This window comes from Leptopilina boulardi, unplaced genomic scaffold (genome assembly GCF_019393585.1).
Source record: "Leptopilina boulardi isolate dan_hultmark-lab unplaced genomic scaffold, ZJU_Lbou_2.1 LbouV2_59, whole genome shotgun sequence".
Taxonomy (NCBI): Eukaryota; Metazoa; Arthropoda; class Insecta; order Hymenoptera; family Figitidae; genus Leptopilina; species Leptopilina boulardi.
In genome coordinates, this window is record NW_026138004.1 from 728,509 (window position 1) to 750,166 (window position 21,658).

The 21,658-nt window shown below is 28.0% G+C and overlaps 2 protein-coding genes across 2 annotated transcripts in view; both read left to right on the forward strand.

The window, feature by feature from the left end:
• LOC127290321 (E3 ubiquitin-protein ligase MYLIP) overlaps window positions 1-21,658 on the forward strand; it is a 210,653-nt gene that overhangs the window by 172,011 nt on the left and 16,984 nt on the right. Inside the window, exon 2 of the mRNA XM_051318817.1 lies at window positions 279-475. Within this exon, the coding sequence (XP_051174774.1) occupies window positions 279-475 (197 nt within the window). The remainder of the gene's footprint in view (window positions 1-278; window positions 476-21,658) is intronic.
• Window positions 1-21,658, forward strand: part of LOC127290329 (histone H2A-like) — a 365,622-nt gene that overhangs the window by 126,052 nt on the left and 217,912 nt on the right. The window lies entirely within an intron of this gene.

Here is a 21,658-nt window from a genome sequence, read left to right on the forward strand (position 1 = left end):
TTAAATTCCATTTTGAATTTTATGCATTCTAAGTTATTAAATTCTTATATAGTCGCATCCCTCTATAATAACGTTGCCATTGGCAAGGGGGGGTTTGAATCGATTGAAATTTTTATAGTCTTTAAAAGGTTTGAAAATTCCATTTTAAAAACCGAAAAAAATGAATGATATTTTAATATGAAAATAAAAATTTTTAGAAAGATAAAAATAAAAATATATGTTTTAATGATAAGTACTGTTTTAGAAAAATAAAAAAATTATATTTTTCTTCTGTTAAGGTGTGCGATTGTCTTGGAATCAGCAAGGAGTGTGACTATTTTGGATTGAAATATCAAAATGCAAAAGGAGAAGAACTCTGGCTAAATCTTCGAAATCCTATTGAGAGACAGACTGGTGGTGGAGTTGCACCTCTCAGATTTGCACTAAGAGTGAAGTTTTGGGTGCCGCCTCACCTGTTGCTGCAGGAGGCAACCAGGTATCAATTTTTTTTTTTTTTGATATTTTAAAATTATTTAACAAAATATTTTACTAATTTTAAAATTTAGCAAAAATTATTTCCATTCTGAAGAGTTTTTAAATTTACATTTAGCAGAAATTACATTGAAGAGAATTTTTATTTAGCCTAAAAAAAAATTATTCAGGAAAATATTTTTATCGAGCAGAATTTTCATTTAACAAAATTTGTTCTTAATTCACAATTAACCGAATTAATAGCAGTAAGGGTACACGGAGGAAAATGGATTTTTGTACTTACTAAACATGGAACTTAGAAATTTTGTTTGGTACCTACAAAAAAATCTGTATTATTGCAGTTACAAATTCTTTAGTAATAATACTAACAAAATATTAGTTGGTATAACAATACAAATTTGTTGTAAGGAACAATAAAAATTTGTTGTAGTGACCAAACAAAATTTGTTAGTTCCAAGTTTAGTAAGTACAGTGTAATAAATTTTGATCCTATTGCATTTCGGTCCTAACGGATTTTTAAAGAAAAATTCGATATTTTCTATATTCCATTTTTTTTTCTCTTTGCCAACTTCGTCAGTGGATTTTTTTTTATCTCAACTTTATTTCGTGCCTAAAACCATGGGAGGTGGTATTAGTTGAAAATAGAAAGGATAATAATATCAGTAGAAAAGGTAAATAGTATGACTGCGCGCTTAAAGGGTAGTCGTGGACTCTTGTTTGGAGATCCTGATTGGTTCGTTAGGGGATAAACTTGAGTATATGTATGTATATTTTAACAAAGTTTCTTGGTAAATAAAGTTAACTGCCATATATATATATATATATATATATATATATATATATATATATATATATATATATATATATATCAAAAGGGAATTACTTCTATATATAGCATACATATAGAAGTTCCAATCAAATTCCTTATATATAATATATATATATACGTATAGAGACGATTTTGCCAGAAAGCAGTTTGCATAATGCTCAAACACATCAAAACCATCGGTTTTCAGAACCAATGGAATATTGTACACTCGAATAAATTCACAAATTTGACTCACACTATTCGTCTCTGATTTCGATAGAATTTCTCTCTCTCTCTTTCATTCCCATCAAATCGCTCTTTCTATTTTCTCCCTTTACCTCACGATTCCCTCCTATATGTAATATCTAAATTAAATCCTATTTCACGTTAATTTAAATTGCCTTTGATTATTCAAATTTTTTGTTTTGAATTTGAACCATTTTCCCTCAAAAAATAGTTTTTTTTCAACCATTTTTTCTTTTATTTAACGAGTTTTTTTTTATTGTTATTGTTCGTAATTGTCAATTTTCGTTAGTCTGGATAATAATAAAAAAAAAAGGTTTGAGATCGAATTTTTTTCTACTGACCCACTTTCCGCTAGTAAATTAGCTTTCAAACCGCAGAACCTGCTCCGCTGGAAAAATAGACTTTAAATGCTCCCTCTTCATGACTCTAACCGCAGGTCCATTTAATTCTCATCCTCGCCCTCGTCACCGGGAGATTTAATCCGCACTCTCTCTCTGTCTCTCTCGCTCTCTCTCTGGTGTTTTTCAACTTTTTGGCATCAAACGAGAAGCAAAATTTCTCTCCGCAAAATGAGAAAACCGAATTCAAATTTCTCGTATTTACGACTTTGGTTAAATACACTACATCAAAACAAGAAAATCAACAATTTTCAAACGACTGGTATTATATTCGAGTTAAGAGATTGAATATATAGAAATAAATACAATATTTATATTTTTTTTTTAAATAGAAAAATTATTATAGAAGAATGAAAATAGTCTTTTTTAAGGTAAGGGGAAAAAAGTGCTATTTTTGACTCTAGGAGGAAAAAAATCAAGTTTTTTTTTGACTCAAGGCAAAAAAGAAAGAATCATTTTATAATTTTACTGGTGAGACAACGCGCACCAACCCCCATTATTTTTCACTTTAATGATTAATTTTTTAAAGGCTTGCAAGTATTAAAATTATTAAAATTTTATCTAAATTTTAAGGTTATGTTCGTTTCTTGATTAGGAGAATTTGAAGTTATGTTTGTCGGACATAGCCTCATACCCAACGGTCCCTTGACGTAATTCCTTTAATTTTGAGGTTATATTTGAACTAAGTCCTCGAATCCTGGAAACTATGCCCTAAAATTTTGAGGTTATGTTTGATCTCTGACCATGAATCCTGGAACCCTATGCCCTTGAATTTTAAGGTTATGTTTGATCCATGTCCTTGAATCCTAGAAATCTCGGACCTTGAATTTTGAGGTTATGTTCGTTTTAATACTAATATGGGTCGTTCTACGTAAATTTGCCTGTGGGTTTGAGGATAAAATTAGAACTAAAATACTAATATACGTATATATATATGTAATTCCATGTCAAAAGTAACCAACCTAACATTTACCTTATCAAAAACATAGGTTGGTACACTTGACATGGAATGACCCATACTGGAGACAGCGGCAAAATCTTTTTATAATATAGATAGATATTTTAAAACATAATTTGTTTTCTAATTGTTGATCATAAACGAATGTGGATTTCAACATCAAAGGCATATAAATTGTCCTTTTCAGACTCCCTGGGGGGTAGAAATAGACTCTTTCGATCTATCTTTTGTGTTCATTTTCAAAAAAATCTAAATCAATCTAAATTGTAAATATTTTTTCACTTATTACATAAGCACACCAAAAAAATGTATTTTCTGAGCTCAAGGTCAAACTATGACTATATAAATTATGTTTTTGGTCTCGCTGAAGCCGAATCTGAAGTCTATTTAACCCCATCACGTCAGGCTTTTTAAAGAAACTCAAAAATTTTGACCCAAAAATTTTGGCATCTAGAAAAATTCTGATAGATAAATATTAACATATATCTACTTTATGTTTTTGGGGTCGTTGATGTCAAATCTGAAGTCTATTAAACCCCATCACATCAGGCTTTTGACATAACCTTGAAAAAAACATTTTAAAAAATGAAATTTTGGGACTTTTTCAAAGTTATGTCAAAAGCCTGACGTGATGCGGTTAAATAAACTTCAGATTTAGCTTCAGCGACCCCAAAAACATAAATTAGACATGGTACTACTTATATATCAGAATTTTTCTAGATTTCAAAATTTTGGGACTTTTTGAGTTTGTTTCAAAAGCCTGACGTGATGGGGTTTAATAGACTTCAGATTCGATGTCAACGACACCAAAAACATAAGGTACTCATGATAAGACTTGTAGGTTCGAATTTTTCATGATTTAATGATAGAACGTCCAAGCGCCCGTCCTGCCGGAAGGCTTTTTTGGATGGCCCTATATATATGAGGGTGGTAAAAAGGGAACTCAAAATTTTTTTTTTTTCACCTTTTCTTATTAAAGTAGACGTAAAAACGAAAAAATTCATGCGTTAGACTTTAAAAAAAATAATATTAAACCATGTTTCGAAGCCTTCAAACTTTGCATGTTTGCAACAAGCCAAAAAAAACAGTTTTTCGTAAATTCACTGTAAAATCTACAAAAACCAATATTTTTCAGTCTAACTACTCTCATTTTCTTCTGAAGTCTTCAAAGAATAAAGTGCGATAGTTTATTTTAAAAAAAATTTAAATTAAAAGTTTAAATATTTTTTTGGATTCGTCAAAAAAACCCTATAAAAACGTCCTTTTTCTTTGAATTCCCTAGCCTAGGGATTTTAATTTACAAACATTATGTTTACATGCGCTAAAAGCTTGTGTTTTTACCTTTCCAACGATATATTTTACTTTTGGATTATCTGAATCCATGTTAATTTTATAAAGCGATTTCGGAGGGACTTACGTGAGTCTTTTTCATCCTGCCGGAAGGCTGTTGGACGTTCTATCATTAAACATTTTTAAGGCAAATTTTGAGGCTTTTTTTTAGGTTATGTCAAATACCTGACATAATGGGGTTAAACTGACTTCAGATTCGATTTCAACGACACCAAAAACATAAGACACTCATGATAAGACTTGTAAGTTCGAATTTTTCATGATTTTAAAATTTTTAAGACAAATTTTGAGGCTTTTTTTTAAGTTATGTCAAATACCTGACATATGATGGGGTTAAACTGACTTCAGATTTCGGTTTTAGCGACCCCAAGGCAAAAACATAAACTACAGTCATGGTTTGACCTCGAGCTGAGAACATAAATTTTTTTTTTTTAATATGCCTGTATTATTATCTCATGCGGCAATAATATTCAATTTTTCTTCTATTTCAACACAGTAATGTATAATCTATTAATTTTTCGGCTTTCTCGCGAGTGACGTGAAATTAGTCGCGCATAGAAAGTATTAAAAAGTTTCAAGTCGAGTGCATTCACTTGGAATTTTGCAGAAAGTTCATGACATTTGTGAATCTTTAAATGGAAATAAATCATGGCATTTGAGAGATGAGGAGTGAATTCCAGCACTATGGAGCACTTTCAGGCTATCTTCATCTTGCCAAACAAGGAACGAAGAAACATTTGTCACCGACGCTGACGGCTATTGGTTCAACTCTGTTGGATGGGAGAGGGGCTGAAGGAGAGCTTTTCGCTTATATATATATATAGTTTATCGTGGGTTCAAGAGGGGAAAACCCTTCTTGGTCTCAGACTATTGGTTTCCCGTCACCGTCAAACTTTTCAACTTATGAAGAACTCGCCAACTTTCTCAATGGTTAACTTAGCAGCTACACTGCCTTGCGGAACAGAGTTAACGAAAACTTTTTAAATTCGTTGGAAAACCACTGCCAGATATGTTCCAAATTTATATACACTCAATAGGTCAATATAACATTTCCCGGAAAAAAAAGAAAACAAAAATATTTTTAAAAAAAAGTAACGAAAATAAACAAAAAAATTGCAACTTTAAATTAAATAAAACCATATGTGTCCTGATTTTAAAAAAGAGATCAAAAAAGCAAATGAATTATAGGTTATGTTTATATAACAATTTTACTTTGATTGAAAATTTCTTTCTTTCATTAACTTTTTCCGCAAGATTTCACAAACGTTCATCACTCTCTTCATGACAATCAATGTCTGCGCACGCGTACAAAAAAAAGTTTGTGGAATCTTAAAAAAAAGTTAATGAAAGATTTCCAAACTTTGGGCCCGTCCAAAAGTGAACAACACTAGTTTACGAAAGTTTCACGAACTATTTTTTTCCGTGTATTTTCATTTTTATATTATTATTTTTATTATTATTTTTTCTTATTATGTATTTTACTTTTTTTCATAAAAATTAATAAATATAATTAATTTGATATTTATTGGAATTATTAAATAGAATCTAATTAAATTTGAAATGAAATGATTTTAATTAAATTTAATTTCAAAAGATAAATGTTATATATCGTTTTTATTCACGTGACAAGTCAAAATAATTGAATTGATTATAATTTAATTGCCTAAAATTGTGCTTTAATTAAAATTAATATAAAGTTACATGTATGTTAACAAATTTTATCATTAAATTAAAAATTTTATTCAATTTGAATATTATTTTTAAAAAAATTCTTTAAATTCTAAAAATAATGTCTTATTTTTTATTTAACTTCTTTAATTGACAGAGAAGAAATTTAATAATAATAATCTTTGGTTTAAGGAAATTTTTCTTTTTCGCAAAAAATAGTAAGGAGAAAAAATAATTTTTAATTGAGAAACTCTAATATGTATATTAAAGTGATCTATTAACAATTAATAGTCTCATATAACATAACCTCAAAATTTATGTGAATATTGACTGTGAACATAGCCGCAAATTCCCAAGATTGCCCCTGGATTCAAGAGACTATGTCCGACGAACATAACCTTAAATTCCCTTAACCAAGAAACGAACATAACCTCAAATTTTGGCGAGAAATCATCCCCTATAACAAATAAACGAACATAACCTCAAAATTTATGTGAATTTTGACTGTGAATGTTGCCACAAGTCCCCAGGATTGCCGCTAGGTTCAAAGCCTTAACCAAGAAACGAATATAACCTAAAAATTTTTGTATAATTTTAATGATTTTAGTATTTGCAATCCTTTAAAAAATTAACGCATACAGTATAGAATATAGTATAGTATAAGTATAGGTTATGTGTTCATAAACCTGTGTATAAACGAAATAAATAAAACAAAAATTAAACTGTTTCAACCAATAAAACAATTTTTAAAGAGAATTTTCGAATTTTTCTATTTTTAGAAATTATTTTCAAGACTACTTATTATTGTATATCTTCTTTATGGAATATAAATAATTGTGAGAATATTAGATATATATATATAACACAACTCCTTGTCGATGAAGGAAAATGGCGCAGTCGGGTTGAAACGCGAAGAATGTCGTTAATAATTAAATACAAAGAGACATTGCTTTCATCTCGTTTCTCTATTTGAGATGTACACGCGATTTTCACACAGAGAATCTCTCTCTATATATATATACATATATATGTCATTGTGTATTCGCCTAAGTGAAAATACGTGTGTCTCACCCTCGTTAAATGTTCCAAAGCGAGTAAATTTGCTCACCCCTTGCTATATATATATATATAGGTGCTAACGTGATTTAAACATTACTTAAAATTAGTTTCCTGATACAAGTTTTCCTTTCCTCTTACATTTATAGCAAATGCATACACATATACAAGGTATTTTCAAATTTAAGGATGCATGAATAAATTCTAAAAATCAATTGTTAGAATTTTCATTAGATATAATTTTTATTGAGTAACATTTTTTTTTTGTTCGAATAATTATTTGATAGAATTTCCATATAATCGATTTTTTATACTACAAAATGTGTACCTACTTAACCGAAAAATCATTTAACAGATTTTAACAGAATTTTCATTTATCTTACATTGGAAGTGGCCGAAAATACAATCGATTTCGGCGCGATTTTTAAAATCGCTTGTTTGTTCGGCCATTTGCAATTTTCGGACAATTGAAAATTTTATCAATTAGAAATTCTGTTAAATGATTTTTTGGTTAAGTATACAAATACTGTAGTATAAAAAATCGGTTATAAGTACGGAAATTCTATCAAATAATAATTCGAACAAATAAAATTCTGCTTAACAAAAATTCTATCCAATGAACATTTGACAGAATTTCATTTAACGGAATTTTAGGTGATTCGAAGTTTTTAAATGACAGAATTTCCAATTCATTGAATCTACATTTGATCGAATTTTTATTTAATAGAATTCTTAAAAAACTGAATTTTTATTTGTCCAAAATTGCAAATTATCCAAACAAACGTAGCCTACAAAAATATTTTGGCGCAAATTTTAGAATTAACCAATCACAATTTTCTCAATAATTTCTGATTGGTCGAATTTTAAAAAGTGCGGTAAAATCTCTTTTGTAGGTTATATTTATTCGGTCATTTATAGTTTCGTTTTCAACTGTCAAATAAAAATTCGGGCAAATGAAGTTTCGGTGATTAGGAAATTCTGGCATTTAAAAAATATTGAATCACTTAAAATTTTGTTGACTGAGATTTCTGCTAAATTAATATTCAGTTAAATTAAAATTATTTTAATAAAAAATTGAGTAAAGAGAAATTTTGTAACAAAAAGAGGTCAAATTTTAAATTAAATTTTGCTTATTTATAAATTAAACATAAAATCTTCTTTTGCCACCATCTTTTCCTTATTATAACTAACATTTGATTTACAAAAATACAGCAGCATGAATTGGAAAATATAAAATTTATAAAAATATACATAATTGCATTTCTATATTATATATTATATATTCTATATATATATTCTATATTATATTATATTTCTAAATATAATAAAATGGAAAAAGATAAAAATAATTAACGAGAGAAATATTTATCTCATAATGCAGAGATATTTTTGTGTTTTTTTTCGTGTTTATATAAATTAAATTAAAAATTAATTATTATAAATGAGAATAATTACTCAAAGTTAATATGAATAATAAATATCAATACTGCGTCAAAAAATATATTAAAACTGTGCAACAAATATAAAATCAATTAAATGAAAATGAAATAAAAAAAAGAAATGAAAAAAGGAAAATGAATTGAATAAATAAATGAGAAAAGCGCGGAAATACGTTTATACACGATTTTTTTTTCGTTCGAGTTGTATAAGAGAGATGGTAAAATTTTAAAAATGAAGAATTTACGGATGAAATATTCGAAATTCTTGAGCTGAAGTTAACAAAGAAAAGCGCAAGACTATTCGGGAAGATTTGCAGCATTGGAATTTGGCCCTAAGGAAATAGGAACAAGCCTATATTATTCTGTGAATGTATTCGGGGCACGAGTAAACCTTCAAGAGAAGCAGTAGTATTCTAAAATTAATAGATTTAACTTTGAGGCAAATTCAACATTCGATATATTTATGGCGTTTTGTACTCGACAACCCCCCTAAATCTTGAATTTTTGAAGTTATGCTGGTGTTTTAGCTCTTAGTTTTGACATAATTTTAAAGTTATTTTTACTAATTTTAACTTTTTGATATAAGAACTTAAAATTTTAATTTGTTGTAGTATTTTGACCTCTGAGTCAACTTTGAACTTTGACTTAATTTAGAGGTTATGTTTAATCCTCAGATCTAGACGAAGCTGAAGTAAACAACGTTTATGATAAACGATTTTTAAAGAAATAATTTTTTTAAACTGAAAATTTCTATAATTTTTTACTGAAAAAATATTTATTGTAGTTTTCATTTATCAATAAATAATAAAAAAATATTTTTTACGCAAAAAATTATAGAATTTTTCAGTTTTAAAAAATTATTTCTTTAAAAATCGTTTATCATAAACGTTGCGTACTTTAGCTTCGTAGGCTTAGCGACTAACATAACCTCAAAAATAGGTCAATCTCCAAATCAAGAGGCCGCTGGGTTTGAGGTTAAAATCGGCTAACATAACCTCAATATTAGGTCAATCTCCAATTCAAGAGGGCCGCTAAGTTTGAGATTAAAATCGACTAACATAACCTCAATATTAGATCAATTTCTCAATAAAAATTAGTTTAAATATAAATTTTGTTGAATAAAAGTTAAATGGAATGTTTCAAAAATAAAAATTCGGTTAAATAATCTTAATAATAATAAAAAATTAATAATAATAATAATAATAATTTGGCAAATTGAATTGAAACTTTGAACTAGCATTCTAGAAAGAGTGTCGACATTTCTTTTTTTTCTGAAGTTCGTGAATTTTGAATATTTATATAAATTGGCCACATTACTAAACAGTGTCAGTATTTAGATAATAATATTATACTGGTCTTTAACCATTGGGGACTGTTTCTATTTCCCGTTGATATAACAGACGATAAACGTTCTGAATTCTCTCTACCGCAAAGCCAGAGTTTGCAATTATTGAAGCTCTCTCTCTCTCTCTCACTCTTAGCTATTTAAACCAGCTTTGTGGGAAGTAATGAAATGCTATCTAGACTTGAATCCAGTTCAATAATATTTAGCCATCAATATTCACGAACAATCGAACTTTATATATAGACACGAAATCGGTCACTTCAATTTTATATATATATATATTTGTCAAATATAAATTTATTTTTCCCAAATTTCTAACAATAATAATAATAATAATAATTTTAAGTTTGCAAAACAATATTTTCTAAATCTGAATTAGTAAAAATGTTAACTAATTTGATAGTAAAAATTACACCTACACTCAGAGAAAAGTTTAGTTTGAACGAAATACATATACCATTTTGTTTGTATTAAGACAATTTTTCGGTTATTTCAAAAAAAAAATAAACAGCGATATGTTTCTCTAGATTAGCAAAAACTTTCGCTGTTTTAGTGCGAAACATATCGCTGTTCCAGTTAAACTGATCTTTGTTTCAGGTGAAGATTTTTTTCCGTGTAATAAATTTTTCAATTTGTTGACCAAACTTTTATTTATAGATTAAATAAATAATTATTTGAATCAAACAAATTTTGTTTGAAATAACCAAAAAAAAAATTTGTTTTAATACAAAAAAATGAATATATTTGGTTCTATAACAAAACATTTCTCTGACAATGATTAAGTACATCAATAATAATGTAATAAATTATCTCATATAATAAATTTCAACATATTCACCTTCCGGCGGTTAATTAGAAGAGAACAATCGACACTTTATATTTAATTATACATTTTATAATACAAAATGAAAGTTTTGTATACGCCCGCTTGTGAAAATTCGATCAAGTCTCTCTTTCGAAAATCTATATTTCTCAGTGCTTTTCCGGTTTACTGGGACGATATATAAATAATATATAACAAAGCAAAAAGTTCCTTCTTTCATCTCGAGGTCGTTGTGCAAAAGTTTCTGCGAATTTCCTTTGTGAAAAGTTTTGCATTCTCTCGAGACAGAAAGAGAGAGGGGGGAGAAAAGGGGAGAGGACTGAAAAAGATGTTTACTTTTTGTTTGAAAGTAACTTCTTTTATATATATATATAACGAAAAAAATTCAATATCTCCTTTCGATGAACAATTTTATATTCCGCTATTTGATTATTATTATATTTATCCTCTAAAAAGAATTTTACTCCTTCGCAATGTTCTGGTGAAAACAGAACAAAAATTGCATATTCACCATTATTTTTGAATCCTTTTTTTTTTATTATATTTAGAGTGTTTTATCAAATTTTTAAATTTTTTATTGATTTTACTTCAAAATTGAAAATTCAAATTATTGGATTATTTAAATACCATATTATATATGTTCCATTAAATTCGCTATGTAACATTCACTAAATATGGGGCACAGTTTTTCAAGTGATCCAATGGCAAAAAAGTTAATAGTGGATTTTTTAAAAAATCCTAACTATTATAAAAAAAAAAAATTTAATTTTATATATTTTTGAACAGTTTTATTTCTGATCTTTCGAATGGTACAAAATTTTTTTCAAAATATGTTCAAAATTTAATACTTTTTTAAAAATCAAAAATTTTTTTGGATTTCTTTTTTAAAAAGGACAAACAAATAAAGTTGGCATAATTCTGAACTTACTTTTATGAGTTGAAAAAAGGGTCCTTTTAAAAAAAAAAAATCCAAAAATATTTTTGATTTTCAAAAAAGAGAGTTAAATTAAAAAAAATTTTAAACAAGATTTTGCACCATTTGAAAGAGAAAAGCTTTCGAAAAAATATATATAACATTTTTTTTTACCTTTTTCTATACCTAATAGTTACGATTTTTCAATAAAACAACTGTTCAAAATAATAAAAGCTCTCTAATTATAAATTTTGATGTTCTGCCCCTCTAGAGTTTTTGATAAAAATTAATAATAATTTACAGGTGAAATTCTTAACCATAGTATTAAATTTTATACAAATTGCATCGAGAACTGAGAAATTATTTTTTAAACTGGATCATTTGATAAATTTTGCCTCATATATTAAATTACATTTCGCTCTCAATTTTCGATATTTTAACGGGGTATTGAATTTTTAACATTTCTTTCCATATACGCGGAAATAAGCTTCATAGGTCAATATGATTTTAAAATAGGAGGAAATAAAGTAGATTTTGTATATATTATAGAAAAAAAATAGTTCACATAGGGAAAATTTAAAAAAAATAATAAAATATTTATTGACAAACAAAAAATATTTTATTTTTTTGCGCGGTATGTAAAGAATTATATTTTGTTTTAAATATTACAGTTATTTACGAATAATATTAAATAAAAATGTCGCGAAAATTTTCAACGAACAAATAATGTCAAAATCGTAAACAAGTTTGGAATTTAAGTGAAAGATTTTATAAAGATTTTTTTTATATACTATATATAGTACATGTTTAAACTCAAAAACCAGAGAAACGTCGCGCTTGTTGTTCATTCTACAGATATATATATAGGTTTTGCTGAAAATCAAGAGAAGGAAAACTTTGAATTTCCTTTTCTTGCTCACTTCCTACTTTTCAACTTAAAGTTGCACAAAAGTTTATTTTTAAATCACGAATTTCAAACTTTTACACAATAAACAATGAAATTTCATCAAAAATTATAAAATCTTACTATGGATGAATATAAATTATTTATTATTTTTTAAATAATTAAATCCACTATGCTGAAAATTTATAAGGTTTATAAACAAATTTTATTTCTTCAAATCAATTTAATAATAAAATTTCTATTAAACCGATTTTATATATAACCGAAAATTCACATCATAAATTACATTACAATGAATGAAATTCTTGAAAGGCAAAAATATACGAATTTAGGGAAAAAAGCGCATAATTAATACGGAATGACACCAAAAAAATCCAAAAAACAGTTATCAGTTTCAGACAAATTACCGGATCATCATCAAACTTGGTATTTATTTTCTTTGCAATGAATTACATCCTTTAAAAGCAATAAAATTCAAATTTAGGAAAAAAGCGGATAACACAGCCCCACAAAAAAAAAAAAGTGTCATGTACTTTTGACCGGAATACCCTAACCCTATGTATTTTGACGCGCTGAACACGAATCCGAAGTCCGTTTTGCTCCATCACGTCAGGATTTTTTTCTAACCTCAAAAAACATGTCGGATTTTGTGAAGTAGGCGATTTTTTTAAAAATTGATGTATTAACTTCAAACTTGGTATCTGGGGGTTTTTTGTGTCGCTGATTACGAATCTGAAGTTAGATTTTCAAAATCCAAAATGGCGGATCCAATATGGCGGACGAATTTTGAAAAAATTTTAAGATTTACTTCAAACTTGGTATCTAGGGGTTTTTTGGGTCGCTGATTACGAATCTGATGTCAGATTTCCGAAATTCGACATGTCTGATTCAATATTAAGGAATTGTTTTTAAAAAATTGTCAGATTATTATGAAATTTGGTATCTACAGGTTTTCTAAGTTGCTGACAAGTAACACTAGGGAAGTGCCATACGACGATTTTTCTGAAACTTGGCAGTTTTGTAGTTTTTTAAAAACAATTTGACACGTATGTTTTGTTTTTCCGCAAAATATTCGTAATCAGCGACCCAAAAAACCCCCAGATACAGATAATGGCGTATCTAATATGTCCGATAGAAGTCCATGTTGGATATGCCATTTTGAATTTTTCAAATCTGACATCATATTCGTAATCAGCGATCCAAAAAACCCCCAGATACCAAGTTTGAAGTAAATCTTAAAATTTTTTCAAAATTCGTCCGCCATATTGGATCCGCCATTTTGAATTTTGAAAATCTAACTTCAGATTCGTAATCAGCGACACAAAAAACCCCCAGATACCAAGTTTGAAGTTAATACATCAATTTTTAAAAAAATCGCCTACTTCTCAAAATCCGACATGTTTTTTGAGGTTAGAAAAAAATCCTGACGTGATGGAGCAAAACGGACTTCGGATTCGTGTTCAGCGCGTCAAAATACATAGGGTTAGGGTATTCCGGTCAAAAGTACATGACACTTTTTTTTTTTTGTGGGGCTGTGTAATTGTTATGGAATGACCCCAAAAAAATTCAAAAAAACCGCTATAACTTCTAAAAAAAATTAGCGGATCCTTATAAAACTTGGTAATTATGTTCTTTGCGATAAATGACATAATTTTATTGCAAATTTATACAAATTCAGAAAAAAAATGTATAATTATTATGGAATTACCCAAAAAAAAATCCAAAAAACAGTTATAGCTTCCAAACAAATTATCGAATTGTCATGAAACTTCATAATTATGTTCTTTACAATGAATTACATCCTATAAAGGAGAAAAAATAAAAATTTAGGAAAAAAGCGCATAATTATTACGGAATGACCCCAAAAAAATCCAAAAAACAGTTATAACTTCCAGCCAAATTAACGGATCATCATGAAACCTCGTATTTATGTTCTTTGCAATGAATTACATCCTTTAAAAGCGAAAAAATACAAATTCAGGAAAAAGAGCGAATAATTGTTACGGAAGGACCCCAAAAAAATTTTTAAAAACCGTTATAACTTCTAAAAAAATTAGCGGATCCTTATGAAACTTGGTAATTATATTACTTTTGGGAAAAAACGCATAATTATTATGGAATGTCCCCAAAGAAATCGAAAAAAACAAATTCTCTTTTTTTTCGACTTATTATTTGATACAATTTTAATGTAACTGATTTTTTATACTACAAAATTTTTACTTAACCAAAAAATCATTTAACAGAATTTCTAATTGATAAAATTTTCATTTGTCTGAAAATTGCAAATGGCCGAACAAACAATCGACAGAAAAATTTTGGCGCGATTTTAAAAAGTACTCAATCACAATTTTATGGATAATTTTTTATTTTAAAAATCGCGCCGAAATTTTTTCTGTCGATCATTTGTTCGGCCATTTGCAAATTTTTGGTCAAATGAAAATTGTATTAGTTAGAAATTCTGTTAAATGATTTTTCGGTTAAGTATAAATTCTGAAGTATGAAAAATCGGTTATATGGAAATTCTATCAAATAATAATCCGAACAAATGAAATAAAAATTTTTTTTCGATTTTTTCGCCTTCGAAGGATGTAATTTACTGCAAAGAACATAAATACCAAGTTTTATGATGGTACGATAATTTGTCAGGAAGTTATAACTGTTTTTTGGATTTTTTTGGAATCATTCCGTAATAATTATACCCTTTTTCTCTAAATTTGTATTTTTTTGCCTTTAAAAGATTTTATTTATTGTAATGTAATTAATAATGTGAATTTTCGATTATATAAAAATTCTGTAATATAGAAACTCGGTTTAATGGAAATGCTGCAAAATAGTAATTCGAATAAATAAAATTCGGCTCAATGAAAATTATATTTAATAAAATTCTAATAATTTTAAAACTATTTCATGCGCCCCATTTGTGTTGTGACTCAAAATTATGTAACAAATAAAATTAGATCTCTTATATTATTAAATAAATTTTCTCCAAAAAGAGCTTATTATTGCTGATAATATTAAATATAGAGAAAATAGAATTTTTAAATAAAAAAAAGTGAAAATATTGAAAAAATAAAAACTTTTTCAATTATAGAATATTAGAAGTAATAAATTAATTAGACTTGAAAAGAAATGATTTTTCCCTCTGTAAATTTCTGGAAAATGTAAGACATTAAATGGTAGGAACTGGCAATCTTGTAAAATTGTCACACCGCACGTACCTAGATTTAATTAAGCGAGGGAGTTCAGCGAACCTGATACGATTAGAAATGGGTGTTACTATATATCTCGACGGAAATGTCATTTATGCAAACCGGGTAGGCTCGACGAAGAGGATTAATTAATAATAATATCTCGTCGGCAATTGCCTTGGAATCACAATAGGAATTTATATTGTATATATATACGCATTTGGAAAATATATAAAATGCTTTGTTATGACATTAAATTATTTTTTATTTATTAATAGTTGTTTTTTTATTTGTTTAAAATTAATTCAATAAACTACATTCTGTTAATAAATAAGAATTCTGCTTAATAAATATTGGTTCAAATGGAAATTCGGTTGAATAAAAAATTCTTTTTTTGTAAAATTTATGTTAAATAGAAATTTGGTGAAATAAAAATTCAGTTAATTAGAAATTCAGTGAAATAAAAATTCAGTTAAGTTTGAAATTCGGTGAAATATAATCGGTTAATTAAAAATTCTACGATACGAAAATTCGGTTCTGTAAAAAAAACAATTATTTCTTTCCACGATTCTTGCGGTTTTGCCAAACAATTTTCTCAAGGGAAGTGAAGTTGGGGGTTGAAGGGGAATTTTGAAAATTAACGTCACATTTTTGAGTTGAGATATCCTTTAGAAGGAGTAAATTTCATTGCACGCAAAGGAAAATTGCAAAGGACGAATTAGAGCCGGTGTCGTCACTGCATGGTACAACTAATTAACCCAGGAGCTAATTACGCCTCTCTGGTTCGCGTCCCTCGAGAATAATCCTTCTCGGTGAAGTTTTCCCGGTTCCAGTTTCCTGACTGTATTCTACCGGTGAACACTCCCGGTTTTCCCACGTGTAAAGGAAACGCGAGGAAAGCAGACGAAAGTCGACAATTTTGTTACTGACACTATCTTATACTTTCATTATTATATACACACACATACACGTACATATATGTATATATATAACTATATAGATATATTATTACACGGAAAAAAAAGCTTTCTCCCCAAAAATTCGTCCAATATTCCGTGCATTTTCAGGAACAATATTCTTTATATTAAAAAAAAATTCTATGTAATAAAAAAATAATGAATCTTTTTAATCAGAGAAATTGTCTCATTTCGAAAAAAAATGCGAGGTGAATATTTAAAAAAGGGAAAAATTGTTTCCAAAAATAAATTTAATAGAAAATTTTCATCTATATTCTAGTGACCTTAAATAGTTTTAAATTGGACTTGATTTTTCTTGCAAATAGACAAAAAAAAATTTTAATTAGAATTTTAATTATTTACTTATTTGTATAGTTAATAGGAATATTAAAGGGTTAGGAATATAAATAGAAAATCTTAAGATCTTAATTGAAATTTCAAGTGCAATGGGGAAAAAAAAAGTTAATAGCATATGAAGGGAAGTAGGAAAAAAAAAAGAAGGAGATCCAAATGCGGAAGCAAAAGTGGAAATTTCTCATTATGGCAACGATTTCTCGTCTTGTACTTATGGCAAAACTTCGCTTAAGGAAACTTGCGGTGGAAACTTCATGAAATTAGTGCAAAAGTCTAGGTCTAGGTTCCTAGACATGCACTCACATACACACACACCAACCGCACGTCCTTAAGTTGTTTCCAGTCAGAACGGAAAGACGATGATTCACAAACGACTAACTCCAAGTTACCTTACAACCTTAACTATATCTTGTGTCTCTAATGAAGTCTCCAAGGAGTTGAATTAGCTTCAAGAGTACTTTACAAAAGCTTATTTATCACTTGAATGAAAAAAAAAATTATATTTAATGAAAAATCAGCAGAAAAATGATTATATCCTTCCACCTACAAATAGGACCAAAGTGGACAAAAATTTTAAAAAAAATTTTAATTTTCGACATAAACTCTCGAAAAGAGATGGAGAGTTATCAATTGTTAGAATTTTGATTTAATAGAATTTTATTCGATAAACTTTTCGTTGAGTCGAATTTTATTCGTTCGAATTATTATTCTGCAAAATTTTTATTTACTCGAATTTTAATTTGTTCGAATTACTTATTTCACAGAATGTCCATTAAACCGATTTTTTTATTACAGAATTTTTATATAAACGAAAATTTATATCATAAATTACATTACAATAAATGACATTCATTAAAGGTGAAAAAATACAAATTTAGGGAAAAAAGCGCATAATTATTACGGAATGACCTCAAAAAAATTCAAAAAAATAATTATAACTTCTAAAGAAATTAACGGATCCTTATGAAACTTGGTAATTATTTTCTTTGCAATGAATTATATCCTTTAAAGGCGAAAAAAAATAAAAAATTAGAGAAAAAACGCATAATTATTACTGAATGACCCCAAAAAAATTCAAAAAAAACGGTTATAACTTCTAAAGAAATTAACGGATCCTTATGAAACTTGGTATTAATGATTTTTGCAATGAATTGCATCCTTTAAAGGCGAAAAAATAAAAATTTAAGGAAAAAACGCATAACACAGCCACACAAAAAAAAAAAAAGTTCTGATCTGGGGGTCTGACTATATATTTTCTATGTCTTTTGGGTCGCTGAATCCGAATCCGAGGCCCATTCAACCCCATCACATCAGGTTTTTGAAAAAACCTCAAAAAACCAAAATGGCGGACACTTTTTTGGAAAATTTATCGGATTCGCTTGAAACTCGCTACTCGGGGGTTTTTGGGGTCGCTGATTACGAATTTGAAGTCAGTTTTCAAAAATTCAAAATGGCGGATCCAATATGGCGGACATTTTTTTGAAAAATTTGCCGGATTTGCTTGAAACTCGCTACTCGGGGGTTTTTGGGGTCACTGATTACGAATTTGAAGTCAGTTTTCAAAAATTCAAAATGGCGGATCCATTATGGCAGGATTTTTTGTCAACTTTATTAGATTCGCTTGAAACTCGTTACATGAGGGTTTTTGAAGTCGCTGATTACGAATTTGAAGTCCAATTTACAAAATTTAAAATGGCGAAACCAATAAAGATGTTCTTTTGAGAAATCAAAAACTTGAGTGTTTTAATTCACCCGTATTTACTTTGTATCTTGCGTGTGCCTGCGTCCAGGGCACCTCCACGTGGTGTACATTGGGTAACGCAAATGCCGACGGTACATTATATAGTAAAATAGACGTGATAACATAAACATTGAAACTAAAGATATTACGCGCGTTTAATAGCACAAATTGTAGGTTTTTTTAGATTATGTCCGAATCCTGATATGATAAATTTAAACTGACTTCAAATTCGTAATCAGCGCCCCCAAAAACCCCCGAGTAGCAAGTTTCAAGCAAATCCAGCATTTTTCAAACAAATATCCGCCATATTGGATCCGCCATTTTGAATTTTTGAAAACTGACTTCAAATTCGTAATCAGAGACCCCAAAAACCCCCGAGTAGCGAGTTTCAAGCAAATCCGGCAAATTTTTCAAAAAAATGTCCGCCATATTGGATCCGCCATTTTGAATTTTTGAAAACTGACTTTAAATTCGTAATCAGCGACCCCAAAAACCCCCGAGTAGCGAGTTTCAAGCGAATCCGATAAATTTTCCAAAAAAGTGTCCGCCATTTTGGTTTTTTCAAAAACCTGATGTGATGGGGTTGAATGGGCCTCGGATTCGGATTCAGCGACCCAAAAGACATAGAAAATATATAGTCAGACCCCCAGATCAGAACTTTTTTTTTTGTGTGGCTGTGTAATTATTATGGAATGTCCCCAAAGAAATCGAAAAAAACAAATTCTTATTTTTTCGAATTATTATTTGATAGAATTTCCATATAAGTGATTTTTCATACTACAGAGGTTATACTCAACCAAAAAATCATTTAACAGAATTTCTAATTAATAAAATTTTTATTTGTCAGAAATTTCAAATGAGCCAAAAGTTTTGAACGTTCAAATGAACAAAATTTTTTTTTTCAATCTTTAAATTATTAAAAATTACAATGTCAATGTAAAATAAAACAGTAAATTAAACTAATATTAAATTAATAATTTCTTTTTAGATATTTAAAACAATATTTTGTAATAAAATTCATATTTAAAGAAGTTACAAAAAAATTTTTGTTCATTTGAACGTTCAAAACTTTTGGTTGATAATTTCAAATGGCCGAACAAACAATTGACGTAAAGATTTTGGCGCGATTTTTAAAATAAAAAATTATCAAAAAAAAAATTGAGATTGGTTACTTTTAAAAATCGCGCTAAAATCTTTCTGTCAATTGTTTATTCGGCCCTTTGCAATTTTCGGACAATTTAAAATTTTATCAATTAGAAATTCTGTTAAATGATTTTTTGGTTAAGTATAAATTCTGTAGTATAAAAAATCAGTTACATTAAAATTGTGTCAAATAATAAGTCGAAAAAATGAGAATTTGTTTTTTTCGATTTCTTTGGGGACATTCCATAATAATTATGCGTTTTTTCTCTAAATTTTTATTTTTTCGCCTTTAAAGGATGCAATTCATTGAAAAGATCATAAATACCAAGTTTCATAAGGATCCGCTAATTTCTTTAGAAGTTATAACCGTTTTTTTGAATTTTTTTGGGGTCATTCCATAACAATTATGTACTTTTTTCCCTAAATTTTTATTTTTTCGCCTTTACAAGATGTAATTCATTGTAAAGAACATAATTATGAAGTTTCATGACGATTCGATAATTCGTTTGGAAGCTATAACTGTTTTTTGGATTTTTTTTTGGGTCATTCCATAATAATTATACGTTTTTTTTCTGAATTTGTATAAATTTGCAATAAAATTATGTCATTTATCGCAAAGAACATAATTACCAAGTTTCATAAGGATCCGCTAATTTCTTTAGAAGTTATAACGGTTTTTTTGAATTTTTTTGGGGTCATTCCGTAACAATTATGCACTTTTTTCCCTAAATTTTTATTTTTTCGCCTTTACAAGATGTAATTCATTGTAAAGAACATAATTATGAAGTTTCATGACGATTCGATAATTCGTTTGGAAGCTATAACTGTTTTTTGGATTTTTTTTTGGGTCATTCCATAATAATTATACGTTTTTTTCTGAGTTTGTATAAATTTGCAATAAAATTATGTCATTTATCGCACAGAACATAATTACCAAGTTTCATAAGGATCCGCTAATTTTTTTAGAAGTTATAACGGTTTTTTTGAATTTTTTTGGGGTCATTTCGTAACAATTATGCACTTTTTTCCCTAAATTTTTATTTTTTCGCCTTTACAAGATGTAATTCATTGCAAAGAACATAATTATGAAGTTTCATGACGATTCGATAATTCGTTTGGAAGCTATAACTGTTTTTTGGATTTTTTTTTGGGTCATTCCATAATAATTATACGTTTTTTTTCTGAATTTGTATAAATTTGCAATAAAATTATGTCATTTATCGCAAAGAACATAATTACCAAGTTTCATAAGGATCCGCTAATTTCTTTAGAAGTTATAACGGTTTTTTTGAATTTTTTTGGGGTCATTCCGTAACAATTATGCACTTTTTTCCCTAAATTTTTATTTTTTCGCCTTTACAAGATGTAATTCATTGTAAAGAACATAATTATGAAGTTTCATGACGATTCGATAATTCGTTTGGAAGCTATAACTGTTTTTTGGATTTTTTTTTGGGTCATTCCATAATAATTATACGTTTTTTTCTGAGTTTGTATAAATTTGCAATAAAATTATGTCATTTATCGCACAGAACATAATTACCAAGTTTCATAAGGATCCGCTAATTTTTTTAGAAGTTATAACGGTTTTTTTGAATTTTTTTGGGGTCATTTCGTAACAATTATGCACTTTTTTCCCTAAATTTTTATTTTTTCGCCTTTACAAGATGTAATTCATTGCAAAGAACATAATTATGAAGTTTCATGACGATTCGATAATTCGTTTGGAAGCTATAACTGTTTTTTGGATTTTTTTTTGGGTCATTCCATAATAATTATACGTTTTTTTCTGAATTTGTATAAATTTGCAATAAAATTATGTCATTTATCGCAAAGAACATAATTACCAAGTTTCATAAGGATCCGCTAATTTCTTTAGAAGTTATAACCGTTTTTT